The 18,029-nt window shown below is 33.0% G+C and overlaps 1 protein-coding gene across 4 annotated transcripts in view; it reads left to right on the top strand.

The window, feature by feature from the left end:
* LOC145247443 (WW domain-containing adapter protein with coiled-coil-like) overlaps positions 1 to 18,029 on the top strand; it is a 220,044-nt gene that overhangs the window by 140,220 nt on the left and 61,795 nt on the right. For all 4 annotated transcript variants that reach the window (XM_080109211.1, XM_080109214.1, XM_080109213.1 and 1 more), the window contains one exon: positions 5,028 to 5,104. In XM_080109211.1, the coding sequence (XP_079965337.1) occupies positions 5,028 to 5,104 (77 nt within the window). The remainder of the gene's footprint in view (positions 1 to 5,027; positions 5,105 to 18,029) is intronic.

Below are 18,029 nucleotides of genomic sequence, written 5' to 3'. Positions count from 1 at the left end.
AGGATTTCTATTATGAAAATGAGGATAACTCTTTCATTTGACTAGCTAAGAGACTAACCTTCCCCGAAGGGCTGGGGTCTGATAGAACCAGAAATTGTGTGTGTGTGCCATGTTTGGGCAGGCAATACATAATCATAGTTGACTCCTTTTCATACACTAAAGCCTCTTAGTTGTATACACCTTTTTCAAAATCCGAGCAATGTAATTTTTTCTATTACATCTGATCTGGACCTTCAGCTGGAGCTTGAAGAAATAATCAGATCTTGACCAGAAAAAAAATTTGACCAGTTGGTCATCTTTCAGGTGTGACATCCATACCACCATTTGCACTATAGCCAGAATTGTAAGAAACATTCATCTCTTCCTGTTCCACACTGACCTGACATTGTCGATTATGTAGGATGCTATTAATGACAGAGGTTGCTTGGGATCAATATGAGATGTCACCTTATTGACATACCCCCAGAACTGTCAGAGTTCATGCCATTGGAAGAAAGTTTTATTGGGCATTTCTTCTTTAAGCATGTCGCAGCCAGGTTACTCGGGCAAGCTCTACATTCTGGAACTATATATTATATTTAGAGGTAACATATTCCAGGCCAGTCAGAGAGAACTTGAGGTTATTAAGATGACAGAGTGGATCTCCTCTTTCGATTACCTGAATCGTTCCATGAATAGATTGTCAGCTGTCCCTTTTTTAATGCCCTGTGGAGTTTTTCTAGTAGACCGAGAAAGGTCACTAAACCAAGGAAGCTTTTTTAAGTGCTCTTTGGTACTATGAACATCTGCAGTTGGCTCTTCTGCTTACGATAGCACTCTACCGAATGGTCGAGAATGAGGTAGGGAAAGACAATATCACCCATAGGGTTCCACGGAGATTCCTCTGTCAGACACTACTTGGATTTTAACAAAAGCGTTAAGGAACAATAAAAAATGTTTTTATGACTAGGCATTTTTAAATGTATATAAAAATAAAAATTTGAATTAATCTTATCTTTTCATGAGGATGTGTGTAATATTAATACTGTTATAAGACTATCCTCCCAAGAATTGCCTCCTTTAAGGTTATAAGGGTAATTCTTCCAAATATTGCATCCTCCTTTGAGGGAGAGTTAATATATCTGTTATCATAAGGCTATCTTCTCGGTCTACCATCTCTTGTTATAGTGTAGCATTCACAGTTGATTTTTTTTCTTTTTAGATTTAATCGCAGTTGCTGTAAAAAGCTCAGTAAATTAAGTTCAAAACTGTTTGAATTATGCAAAAATTCAGTAGTTAAAAACGTTATAAGAATTTGAAGTTAAAAAAAATCTGATGTTGAAAATTTCCATTATATATGAGAAATATTTAAAATCATGAGCCACTTCACAAGAAATTCATTAACTGTTGCACTGTTTCTCTAGTTTTAGGACAATTTTGGTAGAATTTGGCATTCTTATGTAAAACTGTATGTTCTTTCTGATTCTCTGCACTCAAATTATATCTCTATGCTGTAATCCATTATTCAGTGAATAAGAAATAGATTTTTTAAAAAAATTTTTAGTGCTGCATAAACATATAATACATACACAATAGTATCAGTACTAGCACCAAAGTAAAAGTATAAAAGGTCATATTAACAAGTCTCCTCTACGGATCAGTCATGGATACCTTACTGATATCGCATCCGTCAATTAGATGTGTTCTTTAAGTGCTGTCTAAGAGCCATTTGAAAGATGCAGTCACTAATATTGACCTTTTTAACACCTGCAATATTGGTGGGATAGAAAGCTTTCTTTTACAGTTCCAGATAAACTGGGCTGGTCTTGTCGAAATGGATGAGGAAAGAATACCAAAAAACTCATGTACAGTCATTTGGCGTATGGTCAAAGAAATGTAGATCACCCTTGGCTGAGATACAAAGACAAATTGAAAGATACTCTGTCAACAATCGGTATACCTTACGAGGCAAATGATATTTAACATAATAAGTTGAATATATAAGGAAGAGATCCCGTATGATATAGTAGATGGTGAAGTAATAGGTGATGTTATCCATTAAAGCAGAACATAGGCGTAATTTATAATTAAACAAATCAACCATCTCTCTTAGCTAGTTCTTTCATCCTCTCACTATGGTGATTCAATCGCTATAATATTTGTTAATATCTCTGATACCATTTAGAGAAAGGATGACTTTTTTTTTTCTACTATAGTTATTTAATTTACTTGCATGTGTCAGTACATGATACACACTACGTTATTTCATTGTATTTTTATGATTTCATTTATTTGAATGTATTTAGAATTGAACAAATTATTGCACATAAACATTTTTTTTCTTTCACCACAATTTCCAAATTGAACACCTTTTATCCAAATTTTTTTAAAAAATCAACAACGCTGCTTGCTAGTGATTAAAATACTGAATTAATGTTCAATTTTCATGAGATAAAGTAAACTAGCAGGAGTATCCAGCGTTGCCTAAGTCATATAAAAAAAAATAAAATGAAGTTGTTGACTATACTTGCTAAATGATTTTTGTTTTAACTTATTTTTATTTTGCAATAATTTACCAGTTAAAAAAAAAAAAAAAACTGATGTCCACCTACAGCTACGAATTCAAAATAGGGTATGTGAGCAAGAAAATTTTCAATAGTTTTAGTAAGACACACACACACACACACACACACACACACTAACAGACATCTCTCCTTTTTATTATCGACTGGGAAGGAGGAGGGGGTTTGTCCGGTCGTAAAATCTGCTTTTGATTTATTTAAAAAAAGGAAATATTGTGACATGGGTGCCGTCAGTCAAAATAAAAACAACGCTACAACAAAATAGCTGTACAATGAAATTGTAAAATGTAGAAATATAAAAAATTAAATAAGTAAAAAGCAAAAACCTACCGTTCATTTGTTTTTTTTTTGTTTTTTTTTTATTATTATTGTTTGGAATTTTTTTCTGTTTTCAAAATAAATAAATAAATACATATAAAACAAGTTTGTTTTTTTTGTTAAATAATAGGAAACTTTTTTTTTTTTTTGTCTGAACTGTTTTTTTTTTTTTTTTTTTCCAATTTTTAACGTAAAAAAACATTGTCTATGTCTTAAACACATAAAAGTTAGTGTATATATATATATATATATATATATATATATATATATATATATATTTTGCAACTCTTTATGTCAAATAAATGGAAAAAGCCTAAAAAAAAAGTCAATAAAAAGCATTGGGGGGTGGGCAGGAACAAGGATTATTTGTACATTTTTTTTTCGCCAGAAACAAGGATTTTTTTTTTTTTTTTTTTCCAGAAACAAGGACTTCTTTTTATTTATTAGTGGAAGGAGGGTTTCGGCGTTCCTATTTGGTACAGTGACCAAGAAACCCTCTTTTTCGGCGGGGTCGTATCCACCGAAGACCCAGACCGGTGTCAGAAGTCTGCGGTCAAAAACGGACTCATCGATTTCTACCGTATGACCTGGGCCTCCAATCTGTCGGGGATTCCTAAGAAAATAGTCCCTGCATATATCACGCAGGAAAATTTTCCAATCCACAATTGTGTGGCGAGAACGTAACCCACATTCTCGATGGAGATTTTTTGTAGATGCCATCTCGAACGCCCATAAGTATATTATTTTTATTATACATGCGATGGTTAGTCGGGATTTTGAGAAGAAGATCCCAATCCTAATGGAGGTTCATCGACGACATGTTACACTTCTACACCTCCAACCATAACCGTCGGAAAGGCTTGTTCTCTTTGCAAGTACAATCCTGGCCAAAATGTAAACACCTTTTCTCTTCTGCCAACAATTTCCGTTGCTGGCAAAAGTTTAGTGCAGTCTCTGGGGTCTGGAGCTGGTCCGCAAGGTTTGTAATATTCATTATTATTTCGTCAGTTATCTTTTTAAAACAAAATTTTTTTTAACTCTCTTCAAATAAGTGTTTCTTGAGTTGTGACACTCTTCCAATTGACAGTGAAATTCTCGTCTGCTTAATCGGCAACGTTTGGTTATATCCGGCTGTTGACGTCATGTGTCGGACAAAGCCGAGCAAATGCTGAGTTACGTCTGGTTCGTTAAATGCACAAGTACCAAAAAAAAAAAAAAAAAAAAGTGACATCTTTGCTGTTGCGTCCGTCGCCAAACCGGAAGGGGGGCGCAGAACACCTAATTGTATACTATTACATTTAGAATGCATACTTTAATAAAATTTAAATGTAGACAAAATTCTATAATTTCTTATTAAAATTATATCATTGTTTCTCAGGTTATTAATAATTTTTTTTCAGGTTACTTCGAGTGAGATTACTATTTTTAGTGATAGGCAATTTTTTTTATATGAAACTTAATGCACACTCTGTGCATATGAAGATGATTCCCAAAATAGGCCATTCCTCAATATAATTTGTTTGTTATAGTGTTTCACACACAAAAATTTGTTGAAAAACTTTGAATGAAATATTATGGAAATGTTTGCCCAATTATTAAATTGTTGTATGATTCAGATATGAACCTTGTTTACTCTTCAATTTACTTTTTAACAAAAAATCGAACTTGATCTTTATGAATCATATTAAGAAGATCCAATATGTTAGCTGTTGAAATGAATCTAGCATGAACAAAATTCCTATTTGCTGTTATTTTTACCCCCCTTTTTTTTTCTTTTTTTTTTTTAATGGGATTTTCTCCAATGTTTAGGCTAGTTTAATCTAATAATTATTGCTTTCTGTTTCTAATTTATTTTCATTTACCACAAAATGACATTAATTTTTGTAAGGAGCTTTTATTTGTTCAGTGGATGCATTTTTGTTTTTATACTTAATATTGTCTTTTAAACAACAAATTTTCTTATTTCCAACAAACTTTGATCGGTCATAATTCTGTGGCTAATTGAGCTACTAAAATAAATTTGATATCATTATTCATACTTTGCAAAGTTCCAAAATTTCACATGTAATGAAAGTAATATTTTTGTTTACAATGTCTATTAATAAATTCTAAGTTAATACCTTTTTGTTTTTCTTTTTGTCCTCCTAGGCCGAATAAGGGAACAGATAGCAAGTTACAAGAAAACAGAGCTCCAAACAAGCACAATGCCAATTTTTATAGTAAATGTAAGTATCATTATTAAAAAAAATTTTTTTTTTTTTTTTTTTTTTTTTTTTTTTCTTGCAAGCATTCATTTTTAGTTTTTGGTGCTTGTCTAGAATGTCTCTTATATTAAGAAAAGAAAAAAAAATCTGTATTATGTACATACCCCCTGACAGAATGAAAATATTGTATTCTAAAAATCACGTAAATTGATCAAGTAGTTTTATGTTTAAATAAGAAAATCAAACTTTATGGCTAACCGAGGAGCGACTGTCTCATAGTGCCATTTTAAAAACTGAAAAAACATAACTGAACTTAATTCGAATTTGCAAGGTTTTTGTTGTAATGACTCTGAATTTCTCTTAATCACTTACATTTCTAAAAATAAAACTACTTTATTAACTTGCGTAATTTTTGGGATACAATATTTTCGTTTCAGTCACGTGTGCGTACATCATGCAGATTTTTTTTTTTAACATTGGGCAAATTCTAGATAAGCACCTTATTTTCTTTGCTTTAAGTATCTTCATTTTTATTGCCAAGTTGAAAGAGTATGTAAATTGTTTCCATTCGATTTTATTAAGTGTTATAATTAAATGATCAATCGAGGCTGATTGGTATATTACTGATTTGAATGAAGACTACTCTTAAAATTTATTTTCTTTTTTTATGCAGTCCAACTTAGATTTTTATTTTGCTGAAACACTTGATCATGTAATTTAGTTGTGTTGACGTACTGGTTCCTGTGAGATCCATTGCATTAAGCAATGTTGAGCCTAGCCAGTACTAAATAGGTGACCTTTTGGAAAGACCAACTACTCTATGTAACAAAAACCTCTTCAGATTAAGTTACAAATTTTTTTATTCAAAAACAAACACTTTTTATATACGGCATAATCGCGTCGACACACCGGTTCTCGTCAGATCACCAAAGTTAAGCATCGTTAAGCCTGGTTAGTATCAGATGGATGACCATTTGAGAATTCTAGGTACTGTTTATGCTTTCTGCTTATCTCGGCATTTGTTTTCAGTCGTCCTGTACATACACTTCACTTGCCAGTGGTATTTAACAATGTCAGCTGAGGAGAGGTGTGGTTGGAGATTGTGCACTTCCTGCCACAAAAATTTCTCGCGCAGGCACCCCTTCGTGGGTATCCATAGTCTGTCAAAGACTGAAGTAGCCCCTTGACGCTTTTGGAATAAAATCACCAAACAATGAGTGACATACTGTAAAGCCCAACAACTGATTTTCATTGGATTACCACAGTTAAGCAGCGTTAAGTCTGTTCACTACTACTTATATGGATGTTTGAGATTACCATTAAATTTAGAAGTGATTGTAAGATCGCATTCTCTGGCTCTAGTATAATAGTAAAACAACTTACACGACAACAAGATAAACATGGTATAAATGAGAAATTCTAAAATAACACCTGTCACTGTTTATCTTGCCATTGTTTCTGGTCATCTTGTTCAGTTGGATAGTGTGCACCCTGGTTTCATAAGAAGCTCATCACGCAGCCATCCCCTTCAGATGGTAGCACTGGTTTATTGTCCAAAAAATTTGCATGAACTTGTACAAAGATAATTGTCAAAAATAAACCAAACTTTTTGTGGGATAGAAAACTCTGGTTTGTACCCCCAGATGATAGGATGCCATCAAATGGACTGAAATGGCTTTAATGAAACTCAGTTCATTATTTTGTTTCACAAAATTCAGATTTGTGATTAATGATTACTTACATGAGTAGAGCTGAAAATGCTTGCCAAATAGGCAACCCTTACATTGGAGCACAAGGAAAAAAAGTGGAGGGGAGTAAATAATCATCTGTTTTTGCAAAAAAATAATCCATTAAAAATTGTTATAAGTGGTTGTTTACATTATATAATGATGAGCAGAACACTTTGATTTGATGAAAATGACCCCCAATGTTGACAAAGATTCATTGTTCACAAATAGCAAAAATCTCTTCAATAATGTTTTTTATTATTAAAGTTCATTGTCAATTGAGTTTGATTTGCTTAGAATGTAGTTTCAGGATTTTGAATATCTTGATTACTGAACTAATTTTGATCCAATATCTCGGTCATCGGAACCTTCGGACATATTTTGTAATGTTGGTTACTTTCTTTAAATTTCAAATGTTCCCTTTATTAAACTTATTGTTCTTCTGTCGATCCACACATAAATCTTGAATACTGTTACTGTAACAACCAAAATAAATACACCAGTCCAATTGTACATTCTGAAGTTTCAGTAATAACAGATACCTGTTTACCTATCTTCCCAGGAGGGCAAAATTAGATATATGTTCGTTTTTTAATGTAGGGAAAATTCAGTTCCCTAACAAGAGCCACTGTGGATTTGAACAACAATTTAAATTGTCTCCTTATAGAAGGATTTCTCCTTTATATCAGTACAGATACAAAACTTTGCAGCCAACTTTTAGTGATGATTTGTTGATTATTTAAATCCATACATACAAAGTTTTCTGGATTCAATTAAAAAAAACTTTATTGATATGGTTATTATTTTCAAATTATGATTGTTAAAACGTTTTATTTTGCGGGTTGTCTTTTAATGTTTTATTTTTTTCTTTGTTAATAGCCCCCCCCCCCCCCCAAATTCTTTTAAAAAATGAAATATTTAGAAATGAGAAGAACAATTAAGATGTGTCCATTTAATCTGTATGTTTGGTGATGAAAATTCTAATTCAAATCTAAGTGAAAGAATAGGGAAATGCTACAGGAATGAAACAAACTAACAAGGTGACGGAGCCTTTTATAGAACCTGCGTGGACATAGCTAAAGGTTTTATTAGAAAGCAAGAATGAATTCTAAAGTCCAAATCCGACTAAGTTGGTGGACCAATAAAGTGAGACCAACAAAAATGCTAATTCAAACTATTGGATGGCACTGAAATATGGTGCATTTAACAATGAAAATATGATTTCAAACATAAGCAACACTTGACTGACTGAAAACTTATCTAAAGAAATTTAGATATAATTCATCCTTATATCTAATTGAAAAATGTATTTTAATCACCTATAATAACTACCACTGTATATCTATTATATACAGATGTATAAAACAAACATACATACACACACACACACACACACATATATATATATATCACACACACACACGACAATTAAGCTACACAAAATCTTCTGCATCTATTGGGATGAAACGGAGAAGATTCTGTGTATATATATGCATAACTTAGTATTTAGCTCTGCTCACTTATTGACCATTGTTGAAGTAAATACTAAAAATTTATACATAAAATATCTCTCTATAGCATTTTATGTGAATACATGAAATATATATATATATATGTAGCTGTGTGATTTTGGAATCTTTCATTGTAGCTAAGTCTCCATTACAAAACAATAGAAAGTATTGTAACATAATTGCATCTTATAAAAAATCTGATAATAACTGGACATTTCAACATTTATCTCCAGAAGAAAGGTAGAGTAGTGGAGAGAAACGATGACAATGGAATAGTGGTTGCGTAGCCGGTCATATGAAGGTCCTAAGGACAGCAAAAACTATAAATATGAGTTGGTGGGGGGAATACCATAATTTTTAGCAGTATAGGCGTGTTGGTGTTTTATTGAATAGTCTAGTTAACACCCACCCCTCCATAGAATACATTTAGAGATGTTACTTTTATTTAATTAGATTATTCTTATTTTCAGTAAATCTGTTTTTTTTTTAATTGAAAGATTTAGGTTTCTGATGTCAAAATTTTTTTTTTTTTACACTGCAAATCAGAAAAATGAATATCTTGCTATCGACAGCAAAGAAAGTTGAAAAAGCATGGAGCTTGTTTTCTCAAGTCTATCATGTAACTGTTGATTTTTCTTTTCGGATTGCAAACTGGTGTAGAAAGTAAAATAAATGTGCTGAAACTGCCGCAGAAAATCAGAAACAACTGATTTTTATGGATGATGGTAGGCTGAGTTTGTGTGCACCAACAGTAAAATTGCCACTTTTTTTACAAGCTATTTCATTTGATGCTGCTGATTTTTTTTTTTTTTTTACAAGCAACTTCTGTTCATCAGCATAAACAAACAATTGCTGCATTTTTACTAACAATGCTGTTGAAATCTGAACAGTGTATTTTTTACAAACGTTATTAAATATCATGCACATATTTAACTTTATTTTTGCTTCAGACTGTCACATGTAAGTAAATCTATAAAAAACGAATTTAAAAAGCTAATCTTTACTTATGCCGACATCGGTTATTTTAAAAAGAAATTCTATTAGAGAGCTAATCAAAAACTAGTAAGTACATAGCAGAAGCGAATATGCCAGGTCTAATTTAATGGTCTGAAAATGTAGATGTACCAGTCATAGGCTTCTCGTTGAATTCATAATGAGCAAACATGGATTACAAATTTCAGTTCTTATTCAGAATTCAACCTTAAATGAAGAAAAATCTGTATGATATACAAACCCATGATGAAATGAGTCATATTCCAAAAATTACGTAAATTGATCAAGTAGTTTTATTTTTAAAGAAAATCATTCTTAAGCAATTACTGGGAATTCATAGGCATGACAACATACAGCTTATAAGTTTGAATTATTGTTATCCTTTGTTTCTTGACTTTGTGTTTAAAGTTAGTGGTCAAGACAGTCTCTCTTTAAAAATAAAACTACTTAATCAATTTATGTAATTTTTGAAATATGATCTTTTTATTTTATCACAGGTATGTACATCATACATAGATTTTTCTTTTTATATATATATATATATATATATATATATATATATATATATATATATAGGGTGAATTTTGGACAAAAACCTTCAATATTATTTACAATACAGTAAACTGGCTTAAAAACCTTTTTTAATGTATATAGGTCACAAATAAACAAAAGGTGAAACAAAATAAGTTTTTAACTTATTTCCCAATGATATTTCCTTTAAAATATTTTGTGCTTGTGTTAGTAATGATTACCAAAATACATTTATTTGGTAAAGATTTCCATTAATTAAACTAAAATATATTTGCATGCACAGTAAAATCTTTAAAAAAATTCTTGCCCATAATATCATAAAAATCATCATGAGTAACTGTTTATGCAGATCAATATGCCATGAGCAATTTCTGTTTGTTGTGCCAATAAGTAAAATGTACATGTGGCTATCCAGCTGGGTCACTGAAGTTAAGCAATGTTGAAACTGGTCAGTATTAAATGGATGACCATTTGGGACTTTCAGATGCTGTATGTGCTCTCTGATTATCTCATCATTGTTTCCAGTCATCCTGGTCTTCTCCTTGCCACTGGACTCAAACAGTGTCGATTCAGGAGAGGTGTGGTTGGGGATTGCGCAACCATTGCCTCACAATTACACGTGCAGCTGCCTCTACAGGGGGTATCCTTTGTCTTTCGAAATTGAATGGAAGCATGGGGATATCAACATATTCAACTAATTTTAGATTGAGAAAAAGAAACGCCATTCATAATTTTATTAAATCTTGATAGGTACATTTTCCAAATTATTTTTAAAAAGTGTTCATTTTTATTTAAATTGTCTCCTTAGCTCTATTAACTAAAATCTAAGTGACATTAGAATCACAGCTGTGCAGTTGGCAACCCAAATACTAAACTCTTGAGATTTTAAAGGGAAGGTCCAACTTCAGCTTAAATATCCTTTTCTACCAATAATAATTATTGTATATATATATTTTTTATTTAATGCTTTCGATTTTTACAAGACTGATTCAATTTTTTTTTTTTTTTTTGCAATGGCTGAAATTTAAAGTATTTAAATTTAAAAAAAAAAAGTTTTTCTGTGATACATGAATAAACATCATTTAAAAATACAAAGATTTTTATTTATTTATTTTTTTATATTTTTCATCACATATAATGTAACTTTTAAGAGTTTGACAATTTTTATCAACTCCAAATCACAATTTAAGTGAGCAAAATTATACATTTGATAAAATCCTGTTCAAAAGGCTCATGAACGATTAAAAAAATAAACAAATTCCCTTTGTTCACACAACAAATGTTGTTGACTGAAAATATAAAATCACCTCCAAAAAACACAACTTGGATTTTAAATCAATCATCCGTGTTAACTTTTATCTAATAAATGTTGACCAATCTTTGAATATTTTGTGGGAATTAAATTTTACTTAAGGTTGTATTTCATCATTGTACAGTAAATTTCGGGTGGTGCTGTGATAAAGGAAAAAAAGCTGAAAATAATTTTAAGATGGCCCGATAATTTCTGTTTTATTATTGACCTCAACCAAAGTTGATTTAATTTACTTTTTTTTTTTACATACTTGTAGGCATTGTATTGACAAGAAGTTTGTTGATCTGTTGAAAAATCTGAAAAATAAATTTATAGTCTACAATCGACTTGATTTTTTTTTTTTGTGCTTTTAAAAAATGGGCAATTTATAGATTGTTGTCATGGAAAAATATGAAAAGATATCCATTTAGGTATTAAAAGTAGTATTATGTTTTCATTAGGAATCATTTCCATTTCGTATTATACAAAATTAAGAAAAGTATCCTGTAAAAGTGTCAACATGAAGAAGCTGAAGCAAAACAAAATGGCCACTGAATTTTTTTTTTTTTTTTTTTTTTTACACAGTGATCACCACTTATCAAGGCCCGGAAGCCACTCAGGGATAAGGGTTATTGCAAGTACATTACATTAGTGTGGAGATTTGATGAAGTGTTTACTTAAGGGGGCGGTTCATTAGGAATTTGTTAACGTTGGACTTGAAGACATCCAAGTTGTAGTCAGGTGGGAAGCAGGCAGACGGAACAGAGTTCCACAGGCGTGCAGTTCTAAGAAAGAAGCTTTGTTCATGAAATCCACGTCTTGATTTAGGCACAGATAAAGAGTGGGGGAAATTTTTGACAGTGGATTCAGCTAGACTGGTGTTTTTCGTGAAAGATTGGCGAGGGGGGGGACCAGAGATTGGAGTTCAGACAAGCACCTGCCATGGAAATAATGATAAAACAAGGATAGGCTCGCAACGTCTCTTCTGTGGGAGAGAGGTTGCAGGGTAGAGAAAAGGGCACCCCCCACTAAGCCACAAAGTCTTATTTTGTACTCTGTCAAGGCAGGATAGGCTGTTTTTAGCAGCTCCTGCCCAGATATGGCAACAGTATTCCATTCTTGGACGTACTTGGCTTTTATATAGATAGAGAATTGCATCAGTAGTGAGATATCTTCTGGAGCGGTAGAAGGATCCCACCATCTTTCCAGCGACCTTGGCAACAGACTTGATGTACGTATTCCATTTCAGATCAGGAGTAAAGGTCAAACCCAGAAGCTTGTCAAAACACGGGGCCTCACCCAGACGAGAGCCATCCATCCCAATTGATGCCAGATGGGGATCAGAGCGTTGATGATGTAAGGATAGGAGTTTGGTTTTGGATGCATTAAAGGTAACCAGCCACGTCTTCCCCCACTGAACCACGCGCTCGAGATCAGAGGAGAGAGAATCAGAGAGAACTTTGTCATTTACAGCCTTGGATATGTTGCCGTAGATGGTCGTGTCATCAGCATAGATGTCAACGAATGATTTAAGTATGTGTTTAGGGAGATCATTGATGTAGATCAGGAAGAGAGTTGGGCACAGGATCGACCCCTGAGGGACTCCAGCATTTATATTGCAGGCCTCTGATTTTTGTCCATCTACCACTACTCTTATGAGCCTATCGGAGAGAAATGATTTAATGATTGAGAAAACATTTCCAGTTATACCGTAGCTGGAAATCTTGTGAAGTAGACCCTTATGCCATACCTTGTCGAAGGCCTTTGATATGTCAAGAGCAATTGCCCTAGAGAGGAAGCCTTTGTCAAGAGATTCACTAACCTGTGGGATATAACCGTCAGCACATCTGCGGTAGATCTTGCAGAACGGAAACCATATTGTGTGTCACTAAGAAGGTTGTTCCTGCTGAGGTGGTTGACTATTTCTCTATTTCATATGGATTCCAGCAACTTACTCATAACACACAGGAGACTTATTGGTCTGTACTGAGAGGGAGATGACTTATCACCTGAATTCTTAAATACAGGGCAAACTGATGAGGTCTTCCAGGGAGTCGGAAAGCATTTCTCCTTAAGGCAGCGCTTAAATAGTTTCGTAAGTATGGGAGCGAGTTCTGGTTGAAGTTTTTTTAACACTATAATTGGGATGCCGTCAGGGCCAGTTGCTTTACTAGAATCTAGGTTCTTTATTAGCTTGGCGACCTCATGCACGGATATTTGTATGTTACCTAGCTTGTTCTGTGTTATAGGAGGAAATATGGGGAGTTGATGGCCTTCATCGCATAGGGTAGAATTAGCTGCAAAGTTCTTTGCAAATAGTTTGGCCTTGTCTGACGTTGACGAGATGACCTCTGGTCCATTGATAATGGTTAGGATAGAACGCACACTTCTGTTCAGGATCCTATTTGTTATTTGCCAAAACTGGTGGGAACCAAGCCGCTGATCAGCTACCTTGGATTTAACAGACTGGGCATATAGCTCTCTTGCATTTTTTTATTACTCTTTTACAGTGGTTGCTAGCAGTCCTTAAAGCAGCTTTAGTCTCAGTGCATCTATTACGTTGGTAGCTATGGAAAAAGTGATTTCTGTGCGCAATAGCAGCAGCACATTCTGGGGGAGAACCATGGCTGCTGTTAGGTTTTTGTTGGAATTTTTTAGATGGTATGAATTGGTCTATGCCTACAATTAACCATTCTGTCAGATCTGATACTATAGAGGACACTTCCTTTTTAAACATGGAGTGCAGAGGTAAATCAGATATGAATGTACGGAAGCTATCCCAGTCAGCCATAGAGTATCGGTATACAGTACGGTGGTGGGGTATGTCTGGGGACTTATTACATTTCGTTTTTATCTTAACTGATACGACGGAGTGGTCGGAGGATCCTAGAGGAGAATGAACGGAACATGAACATAGCTCAGGGGAAGTTGAGAGAAAAAGGTCTAGGAGGCTTGCATATTGACCGGGTGTATCGGGCACACGAGTGGGTTCGCGAACAATCTGAGTGAGGTCATAAGCAATGGCAAAATCATGACAAAACCTCCCCTCATCGTCTGTCTTATTTGAATGGGTCAGCCATTCCACGTTATGGACGTTGAAGTCACCACAGATGTGGATGTTAGCCGAGGGATGTGCAGACAGTATGTGGTCTATTTTCTCAGATATGCTCTTAAAGATAGTAACTCTGCTGTTGTGGGGCCGATAGAGGGCAAATATAAATGCAGTGGTGTTAGCAAGTGCAACCCTGAAGCACATATAAGGTAAATTAGGATCTTCTCTAGAGATATCCCTGTCACAAGGGAAGCCATCCTTAATGTAGGTACATATTCCATGCCCATGGCGATCTTGGGGGTCAGATTTAGCTGTTAAGTTAGAGTATCCATTAATTATGAACTCATCTAGGGAAGTGGTCGGCCCTATTCCAGTTTCACTTAGAAATAATATGTTCGGTTTTGTCTCCTGTAATTGGGTTTCAACCTCTGGAAGGTTGGAACGTAGACCCCTGATGTTGGAGAAGGAGACCTGGTAGTAGGGGTCTACGTTGGAAGATGGGGTTCTAGGTTTAATCGAGTTTTTATTCTGGAGATATTTCATATTGAGGTTTTGGGATTTGTGGAATAGGTCGGCATACTTGGTTAGAGCAGTACAGAGAGGGAAAGTAAGAGAGAAAAAGACAGGAAAAATTTTTTTTTTTTTTTTTTTTGTAGCACACGAAAAGGTACAGCCGTAACAATTACCCACTAGTACGACATCGAGAGGCCCCACCAGAGACTACTGCATGGTCCAGATCCACTCACCAAATGGCAATACAGCAGTCCCAGTACTTTGCGCCTGCTGATAGGACAGCCTCCTTAGTGGTTAATCCAAGGTTCGGGTCCCTGACTATCAGGCGGATAACATCAGCCCAGACAAAACATTTACCTCCAGCACCCTTACTAGTGACATGGCCACAAGGACAGACAGAGACAGAAAAATTTCGACATCTCAGACTACTGGTCACCAAGTACTGCCGACCTTTAAGCAGCTTTTTCTTCACCCTTTGTCAGAAAAATCACTCATTGAATGAGGACTGAGGGACAAAAAAGGAGAAGCGAGAGTTACTGGAGGTGCCGATAACACATCCACTGTATTATCTACTCTCCATTTAAAAAAACAAAAAGGGGTAGGAGGGGAATGGGTACAAGTGACTTATTTATATCTAAGTATTAAGTCCGGAACTAAGTTAACAATTCAGGACACTTTTGATGATAATCTCCCCTCCCATATTAATGGGTGAAAGTTTGTCGTTATCTATAGAGTTTGAATCATTGGAGTTTCACCTTATAATTAATTAAAATCCAATAATTAACTTTTATCAATTTGTAAAGTCGGCTTAATATTAATTTACATTCGAGTTTAGATAATTATTCAAGGTTTTACTTTAGGAGGTTCTTTTTCATAGGTAACTTTTTCTTTGCTAATGGCACTGTATTATATTTCGAATGTAATTGAAAATAAGGCTAACTATATTAGATGGTTTGATTAGCTAGCCAGGAAGCAAGCATTTTCAATATAGGCAAGCTTGCAGTAATAGTATATATTAAGTATACTACTTAAATAAAGTCCTAAGTTTATCTACTCTAATACAGAATAATTTCCGGCATTTTGTTTGTTTGTTTTTTTTTTTTTAATTTTTTTTTGAATTTGAACTCCTGTCATGTTCATTTAATAATGAAACTTGAATTTGAACTCCTGTCATGTTCATTTAATAATGAAACTTGAATTTGAACTCCTGTCATGTTCATTTAATAATGAAACTTGAATTTGAACTCCTGTCATGTTCATTTAATAATGAAACTTGAATTTGAACTCCTGTCATGTTCATTTAATAATGAAACTTGAATTTGAACTCCTGTCATGTTCATTTAATAATGAAACTTGAATTTGAACTCCTGTCATGTTCATTTAATAATGAAACTTGAATTTGAACTCATGTCATGTTCATTTAATAATGAAACTTGAATTTGAACTCCTGTCATGTTCATTTAATAATGAAACTTGAATTTGAACTCCTGTCATGTTCATTTAATAATGAAACTTGAATTTGAACTCATGTCATGTTCATTTAATAATGAAACTTGAATTTGAACTCATGTCATGTTCATTTAATAATGAAACTTGAATTTGAACTCATGTCATGTTCATTTAATAATGAAACTTGAATTTGAACTCATGTCATGTTCATTTAATAATGAAACTTGAATTTGAACTCATGTCATGTTCATTTAATAATGAAACTTGAATTTGAACTCCTGTCATGTTCATTTAATAATGAAACTTGAATTTGAACTCATGTCATGTTCATTTAATAATGAAACTTGAATTTGAACTCCTGTCATGTTCATTTAATAATGAAACTTGAATTTGAACTCCTGTCATGTTCATTTAATAATGAAACTTGAATTTGAACTCCTGTCATGTTCATTTAATAATGAAACTTGAATTTGAACTCCTGTCATGTTCATTTAATAATGAAACTTGAATTTGAACTCCTGTCATGTTCATTTAATAATGAAACTTGAATTTGAACTCCTGTCATGTTCATTTAATAATGAAACTTGAATTTGAACTCATGTCATGTTCATTTAATAATGAAACTTGAATTTGAACTCATGTCATGTTCATTTAATAATGAAACTTGAATTTGAACTCCTGTCATGTTCATTTAATAATGAAACTTGAATTTGAACTCCTGTCATGTTCATTTAATAATGAAACTTGAATTTGAACTCCTGTCATGTTCATTTAATAATGAAACTTGAATTTGAACTCATGTCATGTTCATTTAATAATGAAACTTGAATTTGAACTCATGTCATGTTCATTTAATAATGAAACTTGAATTTGAACTCATGTCATGTTCATTTAATAATGAAACTTGAATTTGAACTCATGTCATGTTCATTTAATAATGAAACTTGAATTTGAACTCATGTCATGTTCATTTAATAATGAAACTTGAATTTGAACTCATGTCATGTTCATTTAATAATGAAACTTGAATTTGAACTCATGTCATGTTCATTTAATAATGAAACTTGAATTTGAACTCATGTCATGTTCATTTAATAATGAAACTTGAATTTGAACTCATGTCATGTTCATTTAATAATGAAACTTGAATTTGAACTCATGTCATGTTCATTTAATAATGAAACTTGAATTTGAACTCATGTCATGTTCATTTAATAATGAAACTTGAATTTGAACTCATGTCATGTTCATTTAATAATGAAACTTGAATTTGAACTCAAATTAATTTATTTAACAATATTCATTAATATAAATTAATATTTAACGAAAACAACATAAAACTAATTTTAATGTTTAAACTTTTTTTTTTTTCATTCTTCTATGATTGCAGATTTATAAATTGTCAAAACATGTTGAACGCATTCTTCAGAAGCTTGTACTTTTTATATAGAACACTTTTATTGGAGGAAAATCTTTGTGTCATTTGAGGAGGAAAAATATTTAAAATTTTACATATATGTGCACAAATTATGGTGTTCAAAAAATGATGTATTTCTTTATTTGACAAAAAAAAAATGGCATTATGGGGAAACAAAGATATAGAAATTATGTCAGTATAATTTTAAGATTTTGAACAGTCTTCTGTCCTTTATTTAAAAAACAAACTATTCGATAAAAATTGATTGAATATGCTACTTTATGGACACCCCCCCCCCCCAGATATTTTCAACTTTAAAGAATGCTCATTTCAAATGTCCTTTGATGTTACTTTTTTTACCTACATGTATTTGTTGACCTTCACATAAAATTGTACATTCGAACTGTCAAGAATTTCTCTTTTTTCTTTAAATATTTAGTCTTCAGCACATACATTCCTTCC

Source organism: Euprymna scolopes, chromosome 25 (genome assembly GCF_053919585.1).
Source record: "Euprymna scolopes isolate OS-2025 chromosome 25, ASM5391958v1, whole genome shotgun sequence".
NCBI lineage: Eukaryota > Metazoa > Mollusca > Cephalopoda > Sepiida > Sepiolidae > Euprymna > Euprymna scolopes.
Note: the sequence above shows the minus strand (reverse complement) of the source record. Positions and strands in the feature narration are given on the sequence as shown.